The sequence below is a fragment of the Papio anubis genome, chromosome 1, assembly GCF_008728515.1.
Source record: "Papio anubis isolate 15944 chromosome 1, Panubis1.0, whole genome shotgun sequence".
NCBI classification, from domain to species: domain Eukaryota; kingdom Metazoa; phylum Chordata; class Mammalia; order Primates; family Cercopithecidae; genus Papio; species Papio anubis.
The window spans coordinates 51,428,166-51,452,826 of NC_044976.1; the positions used below are offsets into that span (position 1 = coordinate 51,428,166).

A 24,661-nucleotide genomic window follows, 5' to 3' on the forward strand; every position below is an offset into this window, starting at 1 on the left:
AACCAGTTAGATCAGAAATTCTCAGAAGGGAGTATGCCTTAACCCTAAAGAGGCCGAGAAGAGCTGTGGCAAGATGAGGGCGTTTATAGCCCTATCTTATCCATATGGACAGGCGCCCCCCCATGCGTCTGTTTATAGGCTCTCCACAAGGGTCGCATTCTATTCCCAGAGCTGTGAACATCTGCTTTTCTGGGATAGGAATCTTGGTGATGCAAAACCTCCCTGACTGCATGTCCGTTCATAGGCTCTCTGCAGGGGGAAGCACATCATGCACTGATGGCTCATTCTGGCAGTCCAGCCTGGCATTATCTTTACACAATCCTGCATGCCATTTTGTGTTCACAATAATCAGGAGCATTTCATCTTTTATTCCATAGCAATAGTTTCAGGGGGTCTCCTTACATCTCCTCCTTTTCTCTGATTTAAATGAACCATAGCAATCATAGCTTGGTGCTGATTACGATTGGATTGAAGAATATTTTTTTCCAATTTTACACATGAACAATAAACCAATAGCACAAATTATACACAGAACAAAATTAATGACAGTGGATCCTCCCAAAGATTTTACTCATTGAATGGGGTTGAGATTAGATAACTCCTTAAGGATAGCGTCTAAAACTTCAGCACCGGGTAAAGCAGTTAAGTGTGCTTGAGAGGCCTCTTAAATCTGTTCTTTTAGCTTGCTTATGTCTAAACTTAAATTATCTTCACTTCCTTGTAAATGGCGTTTTACTGATTCCCAATTGTGAACAGACTCATTATATTGAAATGGAGTTACACAAAAATCAGAAGTATTCCAATCACATTGCATTTGTAATCTATGTTCTAAACTCATAATTCTATCTCCCATCCATGTAACAGTTTGTGTTAGATCATTAATTTGGCCAATTTTTGATCAATACCTGACTGAGAATTCCACATACGAGTAGATTTTTTTTGCCATTTATCCACAAAATGAACAGTTTGAATAGAGTGATGTAATGCAACTCCACCAGTAGCAGTAGTCGCAGTAACAACAATCGAGCCCATTATTACTTCAATTAATGTAAAAATAAATCATTTACTCCTTTTAAGAATGTTTTGTAAAATATTGTTAATAACATGGATAGAAGGTTAAGATTCCCAAGGCCTATGTAAGGTTACGGGGAGCCAAATACCTTCTCTGGCTGTGACTATTAAAATACTATGATATTGTTTAAAGGATGAGTCAATACAAGTATGTAAGTAACAATTAACACAGGTAATTATGTTGGTTTTTGAACTAATATGCATCTTTTCTACTAATAACATATATAGTGGTTTAACACAGCTTTTAAGTGGTATAGTTTTGTTGGACTCCATATAGATAGTATATATGTTTTGGGATGGTACTGTTTTTTGTGAATGTGGAGTGGGGGGAATAGGTTGTACGAGAGGTGGTGGGGGAACATTAGCAATGGGGGGGTATAAGTCCTCATAATCTTTACTGTCCCATCTTTGAATTGACCTTTTGATGATTGCCATAGTGATATTTTTGGCTGTGTGGAAATAGTAGTGTAAATCAATCTGTTGTCTTAGTTTTCGAGGTGACAAGGTGGATTTACTTATAACACTTTCTCCAGCCCAAACTCTCATACCAGTCATAGCTATGGTTAATCTCCATAATTCTGAATGTTCAGTTCCTAAGTGGGGAACAATGAGCCTTGGCTTTGGAGGGGCAACCCCTGCCCCTTTCCACTTAAAAGGAAAAAAGGAGTTTAATCTATGATATAATAGGGGAGGGCTGTCACTATTTTTTTGATAAGTAATATCATAGACAAAATGTTGACAATCTCTGTGACCCTGAGAGCAATCATTAGTAATATGACCTTTAGGAGCCCAATCAACAGTGGCGTAGTGAGAAGAATTGAATAACACCATTCCTTCTGAACTAATACAATCCTTCCATATTAATTTGTCAGCATGTGAAGACAAGTTGAGAGGACACGCAGGTCCTAAAGGCTTATATTGCGATATGTGAATATAATCAGTGATTCTTGTTTTGATCTGCCTTAGAGGTTTTAATGAGAGCCCTGATACCAAGTGTCCTAAGGGAGGGACAGAGTGACCAGATGGTAGTGTGACTGCCCAAGTTTGAATATCTAATGAGAGACATCCATTAGTGGGTCCCAGGCACAAAGGTGGATACCTAAAACCTAAAGTGATATTGAAAGGGGTTCCTTCTTCTGAAGGTTGGGCGGGACAACGATCATCTACAGAACCAGGCGTCCAAATACTATCACTAACATAGACCTCGATAGGGGCGTCCATCCATGTCATGGCTCGAATAAGAGGAGGAAAAGGAACATAGGCCCAATATTTGTAGTTTTTAACAGTCTGTGGGGTGACAGAGGGTAGAAGGATCAGTATCAGGAGGAGGCAGAGGTTGAGCCGGACCTGGATCGCTGGAGAGAAGTTGTTCAGGGTGGCTGACTGGATTGTCTGTTGTAAAGGAGTTAGCATGGTCATTTTCTTCTTTTTAGTGATACGTTGACGTCCTAACCCAATCAAAGTGGCTATTTGATCAAAATATATTGAAAGAGTTTTAGAGGCTGAATTAGGAAGAAATACCCATTCAACTAGAGACTCATTTTGGACTTATCCCAAGCAAAGTGGCTATTTGATCAAAATATATTGAAAGAGTTTTAGAGGCTGAATTAGGAAGAAATACCCATTCAACTAGAGAATCATTTTGTACTATAAGTCTCGTAGGAGAGTGGATGGAAGGAAAAACTAAAAATTGTAAAGGTAAATTTGGGTCAATACGAGAGACTTTTGCCTCTCTCACTCGTTGTTTCATGAAAGTCTTGCTTCACTTAGGTATGTATATATGTGTGTACTGGGTTGTAAAATGTATTTTATTGTGGTTTGCAGTCAAAACAATGGTCAAAGTCGTTTCGCTTTAGCATGACCACTCAGCAGCAAAGCACTACATCTTACCTAATCAGTCATCAAGTTCAGTAGATTTTACTTCCCTTGTATTTCTTAGGTCTATCTCTTTCTATCTTTTTTGCTTCTGTCTTAGCCCTCACTTGGCCTGTTTCAGAATCATGCTAGTTGGTCTCACTGCCTCCTGCCATACTCCTTTCATCATTTCTCCACATTGTGTCTAGGATGATCTAAAATGCAAGTCTCATCATTCCCAGTCTCTTTCTCTTTAAAACTAGACTATTTTAAAAGAGAAATTTTAGGTTTACAGCAAAATTGAGTACAAGGTACAGAGATTTCCCATGTGTTTCCCCCATCCCTCCATATATAGCCTCTCCCACTATCAGCAAGGGTACATCCAGAGTGATACCTTTGTTACGATCGATGAACATGCATTAACACATCATTATCACCCAGAGACCATAATTTACTTTAGGGTTCACTCTTGGTATTTTGCATCTATGGATTTTGACAAATGTGTAATGACATGTATCCAGTATTACAGGATCATATAGAATAGTTTCACTGCCCTAAAAATCCTCTGTGTTACACATATTCATCCTTCTCTCCCACCAGCTCCTGGCAACCACTGATCTTTTTACTGTCTCTAAAAATTTTACCTTTACAGAGTGTCATTTACTTGGAATCATAGTTTGTAGTCTTTTAAGATTGGCTTCTTTCACTTAATATGATATCTATTTAAGGTTCCTCCATGTTTTCTCATAGCTTGATAGCTCATTTCTGTTTAGCACTGAATAATATTCCATTGTTTGGATGTGCCATGGTTTATCCATTTACCTCCTGAAGAACATCTTGATTGCCTCCAAGTTTTGACAGTTATGAATAAAGCTCATATAAACATCTGTGTGGTTCTATCATAATGGCTCATGCCTGTAATCTCAGCACTTTGAGAGGCCGAGGCAGGAGGATTGCTTGAGCCTAGGAGTTCGAGATCAGCCTGGGCAACATAGTGAGATCCATCTCTATAAAAAAACGTAAAAATTAGCCAGGCATGATTATGAGCACCTGTGATCTCAGTTACTTAGGAGGCTGAGGTGGGAGGATTGCTTGAGCCCGGGAAGTTGAAGCTGCAGTGAGCTATGATCACACCACTGCACTCCAGCCTGGGCAACAGAGTGAGACTCCATCTCAACAAAACAAAACAACAACAAAAAACGTCCATTTGTAGGTTTTTATATGGATGTAATTTTTCAGCTCCTTTGGGTAAATGCCAAGGAGTGCTGTTGCTAATCTGTACGTGTATTGTGTGTACTTTATTGTTGCTTCATTTATTTATTTATTGAAACCGAGTCTTGCTCTGTTGCCCAGGCTGGAGTGCAGTGGCACAATCTCGGCTCACTGCAACCTCTGCCTCCTGGGTTTTCCTGCCTCAGCCTCCTGAATAGCTGAGATTACAGGTGCTGGCCACCATGACCAGCTAATTTTTGTATTTTTAGTAGAGACAGGGTTTCACCATGTTGACCAGGCTGGTCTCGAATACCTGACCTCAAATGATCCATCCACCTCGGCTTCCCAAAGTGGTGAGATTACAGATGTGTGCCACCATGCCCAGCCTGTACATGTTTAGTTTTGTAAGAAATTGCCAGACTTCCTAATGCTCCATATCCTTGTCAGCACTTGATGTCAGTGTTTTGGATTTTTGCCGTTTTAATAAATAGTGGTATCTAATTGTTGTTTTATTCCAGTCTCATTTTAAAAAACATTGTTGTCTGGGCATGGTGGCTCACACCTGTAATTGCAGCACTTTGGAAGCTGAGGCAGGAGCATCACTTGAGCCCAGGAGTTTGAGACCAGCCTGGGCAACATGGCAAACCCCATCTGTACAAAAAATACAAAAATTAACTTAGCGTGGTGGTGCGTGCCTGTAGTCCCAGCTACTGTGGGTGCAAGGGGAGCTAAGGTGGGAAGATTGCTTGAGTCAGGGTGGTTGAGGCTGCAGTAAGTTGTGATCATACCACTGCACTCCAGCCTGGGTGACAGAGCAAGACCTTGTCTCAAAAAACAAACAAACAAAAACACTGTCTTCAGGATAAAGCCCAGACTGGCATTGCGGGGCATAAACGGTCCCTTGTGAGTTGGTTCCATAACTAGACTAAACTTTCAACTCTATTACTTATTAGCTCTATGCCCCTGGGTTAGTTGTTTATCTCTCTGTGTCCTAGTTTTCTTATCTGTAATGCATGGAACCTACCTTTTAGGATGATTGTGAGGATTAAATGAGTAAATACATGTGAAATGCTTAACACAATGTATACCACAGTAAGTGCCCAATAAATATTCGTTGTTATCATTGTTTGGACCTAAGTTACTTTTGTGTTCATATTACTTTTTTTTTTTTTTGGAGACAGAGTCTTGTTCTGTCATCCAGGCTGGAGTACAGTGGTGCTCTCTTGGCTCACTGCAACTCTGTCTCCTGTTTCAAGTGATTCTACTGCCTCAGCCTCCCCTCCCGAGAAGCTGGGATCACAGGTGTGTACCGCCATGCCTGTCTAATTCTTGTATTTTTAATAGAGACAGGGTTTCACGATGTTGGCCAGGCTGGTCTTGAACTCCTGACTTCAAGTGATCCGCCCGCTTCGGCCCCCCAAAGTGCTGGGATTACAGGCGTGAACCACCACACCCAGCCATCCTTAACACTTTCTACTTTGTGCTTTAACCTATGTCGTACCAAATTACGTACAGTTCTTCCACAGAGAAAAAACTGCTGTATTCTCTCACTTCTAGACCTTTACTCCAAAATTTCTTTCTCTTTCACTGTGCTAACTGCTACTCATCCATAAGGACTTAATTTAAATGGCAGTTTCTCTGGGAAGCCTTTCTTGGCCTCCCTCCAAGTCTGGGTAGATGTCTCTGTCAAGACATTCTGTGCTTCTGACACTGTAGTGTAACTGTCTGTCTTAGGTTAGACAGGAAGCACTCTGAAGGCAAGGATTTTGTATTATTTATTATTAGAGTCCAAGAACACAAGAAGGGCTCAATGTGTTTTTTGTTTGAGTAGTGAATGAATAGATTTTCATTGTGTAGAAAATATAACTATACTTGGCTGGGCGTGGTGACTCACGCCTGTAATCCCAGCACTTTGGGAGGCCGAGGTGGGCAAATCACGAGGTCAGGAGTTTGAGACCAGCCTGGCCAACATGGTGAAACCCTGTCTCTACTAAAAATACAAAAATTAGCTGGGCATGGTGGTGTGCACCTGTAATCCCAGCTACTGGGGCGGCTGAACCAGGAAAATGGCTTGAACCCAGGAGGCGGAGGTTGTAGTGAGCCGAGATCATGCCACTGCCTTCCAGCCTGGGTGACAGAGCAAGACTCCATCTCAAAAAAAAAAAAAAAAAAAAAAAAGTAACTATACTTGTTTGTATTTATTATCTCTTTCTGTATCTCTAGTTCGTGAGGCCTGGAGCTGAGAATTCAAGAGACTACCCTGACTTGGCAGGAGAAGCAGGTAACATAGAACATTTAGATCTTTGAACATTCATAGTTTATTATGTGGTCTGTCTTGATTTCATGGATGGGGCAGCCTTGCAAGCCCAAAAAGAAGCCCAGTCAAGGGAGAAGAACCTGTGCAGAGAAATGCCTAGTGACTCACTGCAAAGGAAAAGAGCTTGGGCATTCTTAGCAGCTACATAGCCAGAGCAGAGAGTGGCTTACAATTTTATGTGCTGTCCAAATATTTGTTGACGTGGTTAAGGGATCTGTGGGAGAGAGAGGTAGGGTCATTAAAAGGGATAACATCATTCTAGTGGGTGTTAACTTTAGGAGTTCTAATAAAATTAGTGTCTTCCTTTCCTGGAAAAGGGATAATCACATTCAAAATGTATTAAATACCTTTATGGTGGTTTTCTTCACTTCATTGAGCCAACATAGAGAATTCTTTTTCTGTCACTAGGTTACTGCACAACTAAAGGAGGTATTACAGTTTGTTATTGTTTATTCTAATGAGTATTAGTACTTTTGAGCAAAAGACGGGTGAATATTAGTGTGAGTGGAACCAACAGGGAGAAAGATGTACAGGTGTACGGGTCCTGGTTCTCTAAGCATTTGGCATTCTTTAGAGACGTGCCACGACCAGGCTGCATCTGGCTGCACTGTGGGTCTGAGTTCTAGCAGAGAGATCCGCATCCATTGTTCTCCTTCTCCCCCACCTCTCTTTTGTTTTTAAAAAGGGGACAAGCATGAGAGCTTCTTTACATGATATATATAAATAATTTTTTTTTGCCATCAATAAGAAATTTAATTGTTTTGTAAAAATCTAAATGCTGGCATTGCCAGAAAAATTTAACAGGCTTTTTTTTTTTTTTTTTTTTTTTTTTTAATTTGAAATGGAGTTTTGCTCTTGTTGCCCAAGGTGGAGTGCAATGGCGTGATCTCAGTTCACTGCAACCTCCATCTCCTGGGTTCAAGCGATTCTCCTGCCTCAGCCTCCCGAGTAGCTGGGATTACAGGCACGCACTACTACGCCTGGCTAATTTTTTTTGTATTTTTAGTAGAAACAGGGTTTCTCCATGTTAGCCAGGCTGGTCTCGAACTCCTGACCTCAGGTGATCCGCCTGCCTCAGCCTCCCAAAGTGCTGGGATTACAGGTGTGAGCCACTGCACCCAGCCTAACAGGCTTCTTTATATCCCTGCTGTTGTAGTACAAATTCACACACAAATGAAAATGGAAAAACTACCAATACTTGATTTCTGTCCCCTATTTTTCCACTTGGAATCATATACTTAGATGCCTTTTGACTCCATGGGAAAAAAAAATCTAACGTTGAGAACTACCACTAACAAGAAGAAAAGAATATTTTTGTTTTTGAGAATGAAATGGTTCCCGACATAGTGGGTTCTTAAGCACCTTCTCTGCATATGTAGTATGCTAGCTTGATGTCTGTTGGTGTAATTGTTACTCATTTGACATGGTTAGTGCACAGGTTGGTGTCTTCAAAGAGGCCGAGATAGGCCTCACTTACCTTTTGCAAAGCACCAATAGCTGCACTCTGGAAGTGCCAATCTGTTTTTAAGTCCTGAGCAATTTGTTGCACCAGATGCTGGAAGGGAGGTGTGTGAATCAGCCTAGTGGACTTCTGATAATGTCTGATTTCACCGAGTGCCACAGTACCAGGCCTGTAACGATGAGGTTTCTTCACCACTGCAGTAGAGGGCACACGCTTACGAGCGGCTTTTATAGCCAGTTGCTTCCTGGATGCTTTACCACTGGCTGATTTTGGGCAGTCAGCTTTGTACTAGCCATGGTATAGAGACCTCCTTACTTACCCTCCTTCTTTGGGTGGAACTCTGCCAGCTAGAGGTGGTGCTGATGATAGAGAGGGGCAGCAGCTGCTGGAACACCTAAATAAATGTTTTGGTTTGGGGGCAAGTACTCTAAGCTTAGGTGCCAGTTGTTTAGGAGAATTCTGGGAAATACCTGCTGTCAACACTTGGAGACCTTCTCTTTCGTCCCATAAGTTGTTAGGCACAGTCCTTTTCCTAGGGAGCCTCCCCAACTCAATTCCTGCTACCTTGTTGCCAGGCAACCCAAAAGGAGTTACTGTGTTTATTCCTTAGATGTTCCTGCTTATTACCATAAGCATCCAGTACATATATATTTAGATTTTGCCTCAACTTTTTTTTTGTTTTCTTTTTTCTCTTTCTAACCATTCCTTCAACATCAACTCTTATTATTCAACTCAATACTTACATGTTATACAAGGAATCAGAGCATGTCTGTCCTCCAAAACGAAGGTTCAAGAGATTTGATTAATTGCAGTGGTTCTCAGGGCAGACACTATTCACTTAATGTTTATCTTCTGCGTTGTTAAACGTTCTCCTCTTAACTGATGCCTCCAAACAGCTTCTGCCTGTCTCTTAAGTGGGAGATAATTTGATCAGTTTTCTCTATATTTTTTGACCAATTTCTTTTATTTCATTAAAAAATTTGAAGTTACTTTAGTGTGTATATAATATTTTGATTATAAAATGGTAATATTGAGGTAAAGTTATGATGTTTGAAATTAACTTTGGGGATTGACTAGTAATAAGAAATCTGGCCAGGCATGGTGACTCATGCCTGTAATCCCAACACTTTGGGAGACCGAGGCGGGCAGAGCACCTGAGGTCAGGAGTTCGAGACCAGCCTGGCCAACATATAGTGAAACCCCATTTCTACTAAAAAATACAAAAATGAGCTGGGCATGGTGGTGGGTGCCTGCAGTCTCATCTACTTAGGAAGCTGAGGCAAGAGAATTGCTTGAACCCGGGAGGCAGAGGTTGCAGTGAGCCGAGATCACATCGCTGTACTCTGCCCTGGGCAACTGAGTGCCCAAAAAAAAAAAAAAAAAAAAAAAAAAAAGCCCGTCTGATTTACTCAGCTTACTTATTAATACTGTGTTTGCAAGCAACATTAGGAAAGTAAGTATCTTTTAATAAATGAACTTTTATATGGGATAAAACTTAAAACTTCTATTTATTATTATTATTATTATTTTTTAGTTATTAAAATTAAATTGTAGAGACAGGGTTTCACCATGTTTCCCAGGCTGGTCTTGAACTCCTGAGCTTGAGTGATTCGCCTGCCTTGGCCTTCCATGGTGGGATTACAGGTGTGAGCCACTGCACCCGGACAAAACTTAAAACTTTTAAAACCTAGCTTTGCTCTTAAAAATACTCCCCCATTCTAATTATGTAAAGAAGTGAGCAGTGCCAAAGGATTACTCCACTCATAGATCTCACCTACAGCACCTTCAGACCACATCAGTCACATTTCGTCAAACATTTATTCAAATACAACTTGGGGATAAAAATCCCTGAGATTCTGTAGATGCTTTTGCACTTGCTGTCTCTGGACTCATTTGTAGACTGTGGTGTTGAGGCAGGGGTATTGGTTTAGAAGTCTTACCCCACTTCTCCAGACTGCTTATAGGAGGGGGTTCTGCTCCCTTTTCTTTCCCGTTATTTCCTAAATGCATAGAATGGAGGGGAGCACACCAGCAGAATTGTGTCCTGTCACTTCCATTACTTAAGGACTTCTACTCTTTATACATTCCTATATCCTCCTTTTCCTCAGAGAATGGTTGGGGACCCCTTTACATCTAAATGCACATGACATGTGCTTGAGTGATATAGCAACCATGGAACTCCTTGAAACATTTTCAGATAGTTAACTTCTGTGCTTCCATTGTTTTCTTATCCTTTTAACATTTTTATTTAATAATTATTTTAATCTGAAAGCTTATACAGAAAATCTGACATTAGGAAAAAGTGTGCAGCAAATAGTGAGTGCCTCCTGGGCACTGGGAAGGTTTCAGATTGGTGTGATATACTGATCTCAAGGTTCTTACCATCTAGTAGAGAAAATAAGGCAAGTTTAGAGAGACAGTGAGTAGTAGACTGTGAAAGGTACAACATGCTGTTAGCATTTTTTTTTTTTTTTTGAGGTGGAGTTTCGTTCTTTGGCCCCGGCTAGAGTGAAGTGGCTCAGTCACAGCTCACTGCAACCTCTGTCCGCTGGGTTCAAGTGATTCTCCTGCCTCAGCTTCCCGAGTAGCTGGGATTTACAGGCGCCTGCCACCACACCTGGCTAACTTTTGTATTTTTAGTAAAAATGGGGTTTAGCCATGTTGTCCAGGCTGGTTTTGAACTCCTGACCTTGGGTGATCCACCTGCCTCGGCCTCCCAAAGTGCTAGGATTACAGGCATGAGCCATCATGCCTGGCCTGCTGTTATCATTTAAAGGAGGTACAGAGTACCAGCTAAACATACCTTTTTGTAACTCATTCTTTCCCACTGATTATAAGAGCAATGCATGTGTTTTATTGTAACAAATAATTATGTACTAAAGAAAACAAAATTTTGACCCAGACCTAATCACTATTAGTATCTTGGTGTTATTCTATTTTAGCATTTTCACCCTATGGCTATATGGGATCACATTTGTAGTTTTGTATCCTATTTATTTATTTATATATTTATATATTTTTAAGGACAACATTTCACTATGCTGCCCAGGCTAGAGTGCAGTGGCTATTCACAGGTCCAGTCATAGTGCATTCCACCTCAAACTCCTGGGCTCAGGCAGTCCTCCTGAGCAGCTGGAACTACAGGCACTCGCCACCGCACCCGGCTTGTATCCTTATTTCTGAAATTGATTTTATCATGAGCATTTCCCCTTTTACTTAAAATTGTTTGGAAAAGGGCCAGGCGTGGTGGCTCATGCCTGTAATCCCAGCACTTTGGGAGGCTGAGGCGGGCAGATCACCTGAGGTCAAGAGTTCGAGACCATCCTGGCTAACACGGTGAAACTCCGTCTCTACTAAAAATACAAAAAATTAGTCAGGCATGGTGGTGGGCACCTGTAGTCCCAGCTACTCGGGAGGCTGAGGCAGGAGAATGATGTGAACCCGGGAGGCGGAGTTTTCAGTGAGCTGAGTTAGCACCACTATACTCTAGCCTAGGCAACAGAGTGAGAGTCTATCTCCAAAAAAAAATTGTTTGGAAAAGAATGTTTAAGTTGTGCATAATATATTATTTTTTATATATGCTGTTATTTTTGTTGGACATTTAGGTTCCCAAGTTTTTGATATTTTAGAAAAATTGTAGTGAACATTTTGCTAAATAAATGTTTGTTCTAATCTCTGTTTATTTTTGAGGAAAGAGCCTAGAAGTAGAATTGTAGGAATAGTAAATATGATCATTTTTAAGTTTCTTTTTTTTAAATTGAGACATGGTCTCCCTCTGTTGCCTAGGCTGGAGTGCAGTAGTGTGATCATGGCTCACAGCAGCCTTGACCTCCTGGACTCAAGCAATCCTTCTACCTCAGCCTCCCAAGTAGCTGGGACCACAGACACACACTACCATGCGTCCCTAATTTTTGTATTTTTTGTAGAGACGGGGTTTTCCCACATTGCCCAGGTTGGTCTTGAACCCCTGGGCTCAAGGAATGCTCCTGCCTTGGTCTCCCAAAGTGCTAGGATTACAGGAATGAGCCACTATGCCTGGCCTCTTTTTTTTGTTTGTTTGAAACAGCGTCTGGCTCTGTTGCCCAGGCTAGAGTGCAGTGGTGAGATCACGGCTCACTGTAGCCTTGACCTCCAGGATTCAAGTGATCCTCCCTCTTCAGCTTCCCAAGTACCTGGGACCACAGGTGTATGCTACCACACCTGGCTAATTTTTATTTTTTGTAGAGATGGGTTCCCACTATGTTGCCCAGGCTGGTCTCAAACTCCTGGGCTCAAGTGATCCTCCCACTTCAGCCTCCCAAAGTATAGTAAGCCACCATGTCAGCCAAGATTCTTGCCAAATTAATTTTCAGCATTTACACCCTTAGAGTCTCATTGGCAACATATGAGAATGTTCTTCTCAACATAGTCTTGTGAACGTTATTATAAGACATTTATTTTTTGCCCATACGTTAAGCAGGAAAAGATAACTCATTGTTTGACTAACCCAATTCTGTAATCAATTACTTCATAAATTATAATTGATTGTTATAATTAGTGTGTTTGTGAATTAAAAAAATCTTTCAAATACATTTATATGGTTAAAAAAAAAAAGAGGCTGGGCTTGGTGGCTCACGCCTGTAATTCCAGCACCTTGGGAGGTCAAGGGAGGCGGATCACTTGAGGTCAGGAGTTTGAGACCACCCTGGCCAACATAGCGAAACCCCCTCTCTACTAAAAATACAAAAAGTAGCGTGGTGGTGGGTGCCTGTAATCCCAGTTACTTGGGAGGCTGAGGCAGGAGAATCACTTGAACCTGGGAGGTGGAGGTTGCAGTGAGCCGAGATCGCGCCTTTGCACTCCAGCCTGGCGACAGAGCAAGACTCTGTCTCAAAAAAGAAAGAAAGAAAATACAGGAATACAGGGCCAGGTGTGGTGACTTATGTCTTTTACCCCTCACTTTGGGAAGCCGAGGTGGGAGGATCGTTTAAGCCCAGGAGTTTGAGACTGCAGTGAGTTAGGATCACAACACTGCACTTCAGTGACAGAGAGAGACCTTGTCCTTAAAAAAAAAAAAAAAAAAAAAAAGGAATGAAGAGTGGCTTGTAATTCTCAGGACTGTCCCCCATGGACAACTTCTTTTAACTTGTTTTGCTTTAGTTCTTCTGGTGGTTATCTAAATACTTCCTCAAGTTTTTGATTTGTCAGTTTTAGATGTCTGTTTTTTCTCACTGTCATAAATGAGGATTTAGCTCACACTTTTTTTTCAACCTCACTGTCTTGTTTCCAGTTTACTTACATAATTTTTCTCATTTATTTACATAATTTTTCTCAGTTCATCCACTAGTTGTTTCTGCCACTTTCGATAGCATCCTTAGGCTCTCTTTCTTGTTCCATAGACAGAGTCATCTCTTGATCTTGGCTTTGTAAGATGAGCACATTTGTGCTGTCTGCTCCCAGTAATGACAGTCTTTCTCATTTTACCCTCTAGATGTGCAGTGGAGCTACAGGGATGAATAAGACAAGGACCGTGTCATTAAGGAGCTGTAAGACTCTTCAGATTTAATGTAGATAGATGTGAAGTTATAACAGAAAGTGTTAAGTACCAAAAAGGAGATACGGAAAAGTGATGCAGTAGCTTAGAGGAAAAAATGATTACTTTTGAAATTAGAGATCTGAGATGATTTGATGAAGGATTTGTCATTTGAATTGAGCATAGACTATATAGAGTAGTTTACTTTGAGAAAACTCTAAGCTTAATTTTTACTCTCCTAAAACAAATACTTAAAGCACTTTTTGATAAAAACCTTTTGTTTTTGTAGGCCAGAAGGCTTTAGCTGATGCACAGATCCCTTATTCAGCAGTGGACCAGGCATGTGTTGGCTATGTTTTTGGTATGTATTAAACTGTGTATTCTAATTTTTTTTTACCTGAATCTAGCAGCAGCTACACAAACAATACAGAGACATTTGTGAATTTTAACCCTCAAAAACTCAGAATTCATTCAATTATATTTGCATTGAAAAAAGAAAGAAAAAATCCCTCAGAATTCAAAGTCTGATTTAAGGGGATTACCACTATTTATATATTTCCCTTATGTGTCAACCTAGTGTAATTTTTCTTTTGGTGACTATTCCAAATCATACTGTAAAGATCTTCTTTGGTCTTTTTAAAAATACGGCCAGGCACTGTGGCTCACGCCTATAATCCTAGCACTTTGGGAGGCCGAGGCGGGCGGATCACGAGGTCAGGAGATCGAGATCATCTGGCGAACACGGTGAAACCCTTCCTCTACTAAAAATACAAAAAATGCACCTGTAGTCCCAGCTACTCAGGAGGGAGAAGCAGGAGAATCGCTTGAATCCAGGAGGCAGAGGTTGTAGTGAGCCGAGATTGCACTCCAGCCTGGGCAACAAAGCAAGACTCTATCTCAAAAAAAAAAAAAAAAAAAAAAAAGCATAGTGTTTCATTGAATAAATGTATTATAATTTATTTTACCAATCCCCTTTTAATGGATATTTAAAAGTTCCAGTCTCTTCACAGCATTTAAAAAATACTTAATGTCAAATAAAGATTGAATATATTCAAGGTATAAAATAAGATGATTTATGTATATATTGTGTAATAATTACCACACTCCAGTTAATTAGTACATTAATTACCACCCATGCTGTACATTAGATCCACAGAACTTGTTCATCTTATAACTGAAAGTTTGTACCAGTTGATTAACATCTCTCTGTTTCCCCAACCCCAACAACATTTTTTTTTGTTTTTGGCAAAGGGGTGGGGTGTGTGGGGGAACCCCTACATCATTTTATATGATTATATGATATTCTACTCTTGAAGGTCTACTATAGCTTATTTAGAAGTAGTAATGATATTTTCTAAATTCTAGTTATTATAAAAATACTATGAATATATACAGCATTATTAAAATAGTATAGTAGGTGTTACTGTAGATGAATATTTGTGCATATATATGATTTATTTCTTTGAGATATCAAGATATCAAGAGAATTCTAGAAGGGAAACATACTGGGTTAAAGGGATGCAGAATATATTTATTGAAAAGCAGATCCCTAACTTTCCTGATTTTGCTGAAGACTCCTGGAGCCTGTACCTTCAGATATTCCCATCACACTGCTCCAGCATGTCTACCTTGGTGGTCATGTTACTTGTGTTTGAAATGCTTGTTCCTTGGTGCTGTAAAGAAATAGCACTTGAACATAAATTTTTTTTTTTTTTTTTTGAGACAGAGTCTTGCTCTGTCGCCCAGGCTGGAGTGCAGTGACCGGATCTCAGCTCACTGCAAGCTCCACCTCCTGGGTTTACGCCATTCTCCTGCCTCAGCCTCCCGAGTAGCTGGGACTACAGGCGCCCGCCACCTCGCCCGGCTAAGTTTTTGTATTTTTTAGTAGAGACGGGGTTTCACCGTGTCAGCCAGGATGGTCTCGATCTCCTGACCTCGTGATCCGCCCGTCTCGGCCTCCCAAAGTGCTGGGATTACAGGCTTGAGCCACCGCGCCCGGCCGAACATAAATTTAATTTACTCAGCAAGGCCACTTTTACTTCCTGCAGAAAGGGTACACTTGCCAGCAGTTTTGCCACGAGAGTACACCAAACAAAGGAGACAGGATCATTTATAACCTGACGTGTCCACCCTACTGCTGTGTCCAGTTCCATTGGCTGGAACGGGACCTCACATTCTGTATTTGTCTCGATTGGCTAGCAACTTAGAACTTTTTAAAAGAGGCAAAGGCAGAGGAGAACAAAGGAAGGAGGAAGTAACTTGTGGAATGCCAAGAAACGTAAAAACACCTTCAAATAAGGAAGAGGAACAGGTTATGACCTAATGCTTGCTTGGACCAGTATAAGCATGCCAGGGCAAATACTTAGGCTAAATAGTGGGAACTAAGAACATAAAGTACATTGATTTCTTTACCATGGCTAGCAGATATTTAAGAATGTTAGCATAGGTCTTTGAATATATTTTGCTTCTAAGAGAAGTTACTATCTATTCCTAGTTAAATGGGGAGGAAAGTCTTTGAAGAGGAACCTCTACTTTACTTTTTACACTTGGGAAAGGAAGTCACATATGTATTTAACATGGATCATGTTTTCCTGGAATGCCTTGGCATGCAGGGTCTTTTAAACTTTTCGAAGTTGTGGAATCTTTATATGAAAAGTAAATCATGGCTTTTAATCACTATCATAGGTTTAAAGATTTTATTTATTTATTTGAGACAGAGTCTCGCTCTGTCACCCAGGCTGGAGTGCAGTGGTGCAATCTTGGCTCACTGCAACCTCTGCCTCCTAGTTCAAGTGATTCTTCTGCCTCAGCCTCCTGAGTAGCTGGGATTACAGGTGCATGCCACCACACCTGGCTAATTTTTTGTATTTTTAGTAGAGATGGAGTTTCACTGTGTTAGCCAGGATGGTCTTGATCTCCTGATCTTGTGATCTGCCCGCCTTGGCCTCCCAAAGTGCTGGGATTACAGGCGTGAGCCACTGCACCTGGCCAAGGTTTAAAGATTTTTATCTGACATTTAGGTGTTAATGAAATATTGCTTTCTTTATCATATAGCCTTAGCCAGATGGAATCGTTTCTATTAACTGATCATTTCTTTACTTCTCTACCTCTGTATTATATAAAGAAAGTGCACATATATTCTGTTTTCAGTCTTTTTTGCAGAGTAAATGATGGTTAGTGTTAAAACTGTTTCTAAGATATTTATTATCTTGCACGTGTTATATGCTTGGCAAAGGTATAATATTAAAAAAAACACATAATGTAGTATTATGTTGCATTGCAGCTCCGTAATTCTCCATATTAAAATTTTTGTTTTTCTATTCAGGTGACTCTACCTGTGGGCAGAGGGCTATCTATCACAGTTTGGGAATGACTGGAATTCCTATTATCAATGTCAACAATAACTGCTCTACTGGTTCTACTGCTTTGTTTATGGCCCGCCAGCTGATTCAGGGTGGTAAGGAGTGCTTGTCTAGTGTACTTAAATATTGCCCCATTTTAATCATTTAATCACACGACCATCAGAGGAATTATTTTATAATGTATTTGTTTTAAAAAAAGCCATATCAGGCCGGGTGTGGTGGCTTATGCTTGTAACCCCAGCACTTTGGGAGGCCGAGGTGGGTGGATTGTTTGAGCTTGTGAATTCGAGACTAGCTCTGGGCAACGTAACAAAACCCCGTCTCTACAAAAAAATACAAAAATTAGCTGGGTATGGTGGCATGCATCTGTAGTCCCAGCTACCTGGGAGGCTGAGGTGGGAGAATGGCTTGAGCCTGGGAGACAGAGATTGCAGTGAGCCTAGATGGCACCACTGCACTCCAGCTTGGGCGATAGAGCCAGAGCTTGTCTCAAAACAAAAACAAAAACAAAAACAAAAAAACAAAAAAAAGGCTTTATCAGCCAGGCATGGTGGCTCACACTGGTAATTTCAACACTTTGGGGGACCAAGGCAAGATCATCATTTGAGCCCAGGAGTTCAAGACCACCCTGGGCAATGTAGTTAGACCCTATGTTTACACAAAATTAAAAAAAAATTAGGCGTGGTGGTCCCAGCTACTCAGGAGGCTGAGGCTGGAGGATGTATGATCATACCACTGCACTCTAGCCTGGGCAACGCAGTGAGACTCTGTCTCTAAGAAAAAAAAAAAAAAAATTAAAGTAAAATAAAATTAAAAAGGCATTGTGAGATATAATTTATAGACCATAAAACTCACCTTTTTAAAGTATACAATTCAGTGTTTTTTGTATATTCACAGAGTTGTATACCTATCACCACTATGTAATATAAGAACTTTTTTTTTTTTGAGAGTGAGTCTTGTTCTGTTGCCCAGACTGGAGTGCAGTTGTGCGATCTCACCTCACTGCAACCTCCACCTCCCGGGTTCAAGTGATTCTCCTGCCTCAGCCTCCCGAGTAGCTGGGATTACAGGTACCCACCACTATGCCTGGCTAATTTTTTTGTATTTTTAATAGAGACGGGATTTCACTATGCTGGCCAGGCTGGTCTCAAACTCCTGACCTCAAGTGATCCGCCCACCTTGGCCTCCCAAAGTGCTGGGATTGCAGGTGTGAACCATCACACCTGGTCATATTAGAACAGTTTTATCACCACAGAAAGAAACCCTGTACCCATTAGCAGTCATTCTCCATTTTCTTCTTCCCTCAGTCCCTAGAAACCACTAATTTACTTTCTCTTTGTGGAATTTCATATTCTGAATATTTATATAAATGGAATTGTACAATACATGGCCTTTTGTGGTTTATTTCACTTAACACAATGTTTTTACAGTTTATTCATGTTGCAGCATATATCAGTACTTAATTCCTTTTCATGGCCAAATAATATTCCATTGTATGGATATATCACATTAAAAAATAGATGGACTGTTTTTTAAATGTAGAAGAAAAATAAAAAGTAAAATAAGTAGAAATGAGGTCTTCCTATGTTGCCGAGGCTGATCTCAAGCTAATGGCTTTAAGCGATCTTCCTGCCTTGGCCCCTCAAAGTGCTAGGATAGCTATACCACATTTCTTCTACCTGTTTATCAGTTGATAGACATTGTTGCTTGCGTATTTTTTTTTTGGTTTCCATCAGTTGAGGGATTGTTTCTATTTTTTTTGGCTGTTATAAATAATGCTGCCATAGTGAGCATGGCACCTGTAATCCTGGCTTCTTGGGAGGCTGAGGCAGGAGGATCGCTTGAGTCTCGAGACTGAGGCTGCAGTTTGCAGTCATAACTGCACAGTCATAACTGTGCCACTATACTCCAGCCTGGGCAACAGAGCAAGACACTGTCTTTTAAAAATGGTCAGGGGAGGGCGAAGATAATGCCATTGTAAACATTGTGTATACTTTTTTTTTTTTTGTGGCCGTGTATTTTCAGTTCTTTTGTATATGTGTCATATCCTATGTCTCCATATATTCTAGGGTTTTTTATTAGGTCCTCTCTCTGTTCCACTGATTTGATTGTTGGTTACTATTTCACTACCCAGCGTTTTAATTATTGGAACTTTATATTGTTTGATAATGCTAGTGGTCCCTGTTTCTGTTACATTATATTTCTTTTATTTTTTTAGGAAAAAATGTGGCAATCCTGTCTTTTTTTTTTTTTAAATTCAGCTCCTGCAGGAATGTTTGGCTCTTCAGTTGAACTTTAGCAACATCATTTTTAGGTGCCCCCTCTCTCCAAAAATAATTCTTTTGAGATTTTCATTGGGTTCATTTTTTAATTTTTAATTTCAAATTTTAAATGCTTTTCTAACTGTGATTCTAAATTAGCTTTTTATATTCATTACTGAAACATATTTCCACATTACCACGAAATTTTATTAACATATTGAGACTCAAGAGAAGAATTAAGCACCTTATTGATTTTTCCTCTTTTCTTTTTTTAGAGACAGGGCCTCACTCTCTCATCCAGGCAACGGTGTGGTAGCATGATCTCAGCCCCTGCAACCTGTGCCTCTTGGCCTCAGGTGATCCTCTCAGTGCAGCCTCCTAAGTATTAATAGTTGGGATCATAGGTGTGTGCCACCAGACCCGACCAATTTTTGTATATTTTGTAGAGATGGGGTCTTGCCATGTTGCCCAGACTGGTCTCAAACTCCTGGTCTCAAGCGATACATCTGCCTTGGCCTCCCAAAGTTTTGGGATTACAGGTGTGATTCACCACGCCCAGCCCGATTTTTCCTCTTGTCTAGAAGAATATAAAGATTTTCTCTGTAATTTTTCTGTTATTAAAAACTTTGGCTGGTTGGTGGCTTATGTCTGTAATCCCAGCACTTTGGGAAGCTGAGGTGGGTGGATCACTTGCGCCCAGGAATTTGAGACTACCCTGGGCAACATGGTGAGACTCCATCTCTACAAAAAAAAAAAAAAAAAAGCAAGAAAACTGGTTGTGGTGCCACAGGCCTGCGGTCCCAGCTACATGCAGATTGCTTGGGCCCAGGAGGTCTAGGCTTCAGTGAGCCATGATTGCATTGCTGCACTTCAGCCTTGGTGACAGAGTGAGATACTGTCTCAAAAAAAAAAACAAAAAAAACCAAAAACCAAAAAAACCTTTGTGGTGCCGGGCACAGTGGCTTATGCCTGTAATCCTAGCACTTGGGAGGCTGGGGTGGACAGATTGCTTGAGCCCAGGAGCTCAAGACCAGCCTAAGTAACATGGTAAAACTTTTTCTACAAAAAATACAAAAATTAGCTCTAGCTAATAGAGAGCTGAGGTGGGAGGATCGCTTGAGCCTGAGAGGTTGAAGCTGCAGTGAGCTGTGAGCCTGCCACTATACTCCAGTCTTGGTGACAGACTGAAACTTTGTGTCAAAAAAAAAAAGCAAACAAACAACAACAACAACAAAAACCTTTGTGGGATTATAGTATGTTTTTACATTTTATGTAAATTGGCTTATTTATTTAGAGACAGAATTTCTGGGCTCAAGTGACCTCCTGCCTCAGCTTACCAAGTCACTAGGACTACAGGTGTGTACCACCACACTCAGCTGATTTTTCAAACATTTTAAGTTTTTAAATTTTTGTAGAGACAGAGTCTTACTATGTTACCCTGGCTGGTCTTGACCTCCTGGCCTCAAGCAATTCATCTGCTTTGATTTCCCAAACTGATGGGACTAGGGACTAGAAGTTTGAGCCACTGTGCTCTCACTTGATGCACTTATTTCAATTGAAGTATTTAATGGTATTTTGTTGGTGTTTAGAAATTTGAAATTTCAAAATAATTACATTTTCCTTTAAGGTGTGGCAGAATGTGTCTTGGCTCTTGGGTTTGAGAAGATGAGTAAGGGAAGCCTTGGAATAAAAGTGAGTGTTATTTTGGCATAGTTACTAAATGAGCTAATATAACCCAAAAGTTGAAAGGTGATACTTATATGTATGCATAGATCTTGGTAGTTTAGAATAGTGAAGAATCTTAGAGATAATTTTGTTCAAACTGTTTATTTTACCAATGATGAAACTGATGTTCAAAGATATGAGATTATTGAATTTGAAGTTGACTTATCTATTTAATTTGAAAGCCATTCATTTATTCATTTTTTTGATCAATGAATTACATTCAATAAATGAAATTCATTCAACAAATTGAAGAGAGTTAATAAAATGTGGGACTTCTAATTCTGGTAATGGCAAGCCAAGTTTTTTGAGCCAGTTCTCTCACTGATGACAACTAAAATATTTGGATAGAATATGAAAAAAGAAATCCTAAAGGTATTGAAGAACTAGCAAAAGAGAGGAAGTGCAGATGAATGCCAGAGAATTAACATCAGCATTTGCAACTAGTTTTGCCTTGAAGATCTTTGCTGATCAGGCAGCTGTGAGCCACAATTTTGACAGCCCCCTGGAATGAAAGGGGAAGCAGTCAAAGCTCAGACTTTCCCAAGATCAGAAGTTTAATACCCACATTAAATTGATACTGTGTAAGGGTAAGCTCTTTGGGTAGGACGAACCTGAAGTAAAACTGCCCACTTCCATGAGATGATAGGGAGAGTTACCATGGCATCCAGTAAAACAGGGGAGAAAAAAAAAAGAGAATAAAAAACCCAGTAAAAGCTTTCATTGAGTTAATAAATCACAGACTAGCCCACATGTGGGATCACTGCCAACATTCTCATTATCTAAGTGGTCCAGGAAACCTCAAACCATGAATTGAATCTAAAGTAGTTCCAGAATGGTAGTAACCTAGCCAGATTTTCTTCTGGAGGAAAGCACCCTTCTTCCAGGCTTTGAGAGCCCTTCAAGTAAAATTTCAAGGACACGCAGTTAAAGATAACCTTAAGTGTTAAAGAAACAAGGCACCACAATTGAGAACCGAAAGAAAGAAGGAGCAGTAAAAGGTAATCTCTGAAGACTGCCAAAACTAGATTTATTGGATGCAGATTTAATCATGTTTGTTATGTTTAGAGAAATAAAAGACAGCTTGGAAACCTCTTTAGGCTATAGGAAGCTACAAAAAAGAACATTATTGGCATGAAAAAAAAAAAAAAACCCTAAATGGAATTTATAGAAAAGAAAAGAAAGAAAGAAAATTAAAAATTCACTCATGCCTGTAATCCCAGCACTTTGGGAGGCTGAGATGGGCGGATCACTTGAGGCCAGAAGTTGAGACCAGCCTGGCCAACATATGAAACCATCTCTACTAAAAATACAAGAAGTGCTTGGTGTGGTGGTGTCGCTGGTGTCGCCCAGCTACTCCCGGGGAGGCTGGGAGCGAGACTGCCTGAGCCCAGGAGGTGGATTCTTGGGAGTGAGCCAAGATGTGTTGGGAATTTCCAGCCCTGGAAGCTGAGCAAGTGAGACTCTCTTTTTCCTTTTTTTTTTTTTTTTTTTTTTTTGGGGGCGGTCACCGCTCTGTCTCCCAGGCTGGAGTGCAGTGGCGGATCTCAGCTCACTGCAAGTTCCACCTCCCGGAGTTCATGCCATTCTCTCCTTGCCTCAGCCTCCCGAGGTAGCTGGAACTACAGAGAGCCCGCCACCTGCGCCCGGCCCCAGTTTTTTGTATTTTTTAGTAGAGGCGGGGTTTCACCGTGTCCGAGCCAGGATGGTCTCACGATCTCCTGACCTCTCATGATCACCACCCGTCTCACAGAGCCTCCCAAGGGGAGTGCTTTGGGATTACGGGCAAAGGAGCCACTGAGAGACTCTGTTCAAAAAAAAAAAAAAGAAAATGAGTTGAAGACAATTTTTTACTGTTATCTAAAATTATACTATTATCTAACTTATGTGATCAACCTGATCCCATTTTCTCTGTTGAAACGTTAAAGGACCTCTACCCCAAATTAACTTAAATACATATGATAATATTTCTTAGAAACCACAAAAGTGGCACTTAATAGACATTCAAATCAATAAGTTGTTTCCCCCTTTAAAGAACACCTTTGAAAAGTGGTAGAAGTTAGATCGGATAATTTAGGAGTGGATAAGGGGAAATGTGTTCTTCCTAGATGTCAGAGAAGGCATCATGAGCCTAGTCATGGGTGTCTGAATGAATATGATACACCCAGGGAACAGTTTAAAAAACTGTCTGGATTAGAGTGGCAGCTGGAGAAGACTGAGAAATAAGGTTACGTAAGTGAATATATAATGTTTATGACACATGAAAAATACGTGTTTTTTTCAGCAGTAAATGGTACGTGCCCTGGTAACTTTTATTTGAAAATTATTAAAAATTATAAAATAGTAAAATCCATCCATAATCCCATAGTATAATTAAAAGGAAATATATATAAATTAGAAGTCCCTCCTTCTGCCTATTTTTTTTTTTTTTGAGACCAGATCTCCCTCCCAAGTTCAACAGAAGGACTGATACTACTCAATTTCAAGACTTACCTAAAGCTCCAGTAATTAAGACAGTGTGGTATTGACAAAAAAGTTCAGACAAATTAGACAAATAGATAAATAGAACAGAATAAAGCATTCAGAAATAGACCTACATAAATATAGTCAACTGATCTTTGACAAAGAAGCAAAGGCAATATAATGGAAAAAAGATAATCTTTTCAACAAGTCGTGCTGGGACAACTGGATATCCACATGCAAATAATGAATCCAGGCACGGACTTTACACCCCCTTTTTTTTTTTTTTTTTTTTTGAGACGTAGTCTCTGTTTCCCAGGCTGAAATGGAGTGCAGTGGCACGGTCTTGGCTCACTGCAACCTCTGCCTCCCTGTTTCAAGTGATTCTCCTGCTTTAACCTCCAAAGTAACTGGGATTATAGGCGCCCACCACCAAGCTGGGCTGAGTTTTGTACTTTTAGTTGAGATGGGGTTTTACCATGTTGACCAGGCTGGTCTCAAACTCCTGACCTCAGGCGATCCACCTGCCTCGGCCTCCTAAAGTGCTGGGATTACAGGTGTGAGCTACTGTGCCCAGCCACGTTTTTTCACAAGCTTTTTAGATATCTATTGAGATGTTCTTATTTTGTTTGTTATTCTTTTTTAGTTTGTTAATATGATGAATTATATTTGTTGGTATTTGACTGTTGGTCTATCCGATATTCTGGGGTAATGTTTGGTATTTGGTCATGATATATTATCCTTTTTATATATTATTGGATTTGATTTGCTAATCTTTTTCTTTTAAGTGATGGGTTCTCCCTATGTTGCCCAGGCTGGTCTTAAGCTCCTGGGCTTGAGCAATCCTTCCACCTGGGTCTCCCAAAGTGTTGGGATTACAGGTGTGAGCCACCGCGCCTGGCCTGATTTGTTAAAATTTTGTTAAGGATTTTTGTGTTTATGTCTGCAAGGGTGTTGGTTTGTTGTTTTCTTTCCATTGTGCAGGTTGATCTTGAACTTCAGGGCTCAAGTGATCTGCTCACCTTGGCTTCCCAAAGTTTTGGGATTATAGGTGTGAGCCACCACACCCAGGCTAGTTTTAATACGAGAATAATGCTGGCCTCATAGAATAGCTGGGAAGTGTTCTCTTCTCTTCTGTTTTTTGGAATAGTTTATATGTAAATTGGTATTTTTTTCTCTTAAATTTTTGGTAGAATTCACCAATTCACCAGTTCACATTTGATTGGGTGACTTTGTTTCTTTTCTTTTAAATTTTTTTTTTTTTTTAAGATGGAGTTTCTCTCTTGTTGCCCAAGCTGGAGTGCAATGGCACAATCTCGGCTCACCGCAACCTCCGCCTCCCAGGTTCAAGCGATTCTCCTGCCTTAGCCTCCCGAGTAGCTGGGATTACAGGCATGCACCACCACGCCTGGCTAATTTTGTATTTTT

The 24,661-nt window shown here is 40.4% G+C and overlaps 1 protein-coding gene across 3 annotated transcripts in view; it reads left to right on the forward strand.

The window, feature by feature from the left end:
- SCP2 (sterol carrier protein 2) overlaps positions 1 to 24,661 on the forward strand; it is a 124,927-nt gene that overhangs the window by 14,834 nt on the left and 85,432 nt on the right. For all 3 annotated transcript variants that reach the window (XR_002523576.2, XM_003891901.4, XM_021941651.2), the window contains exons 2-5: positions 6,361 to 6,418; positions 13,718 to 13,789; positions 16,754 to 16,885; positions 20,679 to 20,743. Coding sequence is in view for 2 of the 3 variants with exons in the window: in XM_003891901.4 (XP_003891950.2) it covers positions 6,361 to 6,418; positions 13,718 to 13,789; positions 16,754 to 16,885; positions 20,679 to 20,743 (327 nt within the window). In the remaining variant the exon portion in view is untranslated. The remainder of the gene's footprint in view (positions 1 to 6,360; positions 6,419 to 13,717; positions 13,790 to 16,753; positions 16,886 to 20,678; positions 20,744 to 24,661) is intronic.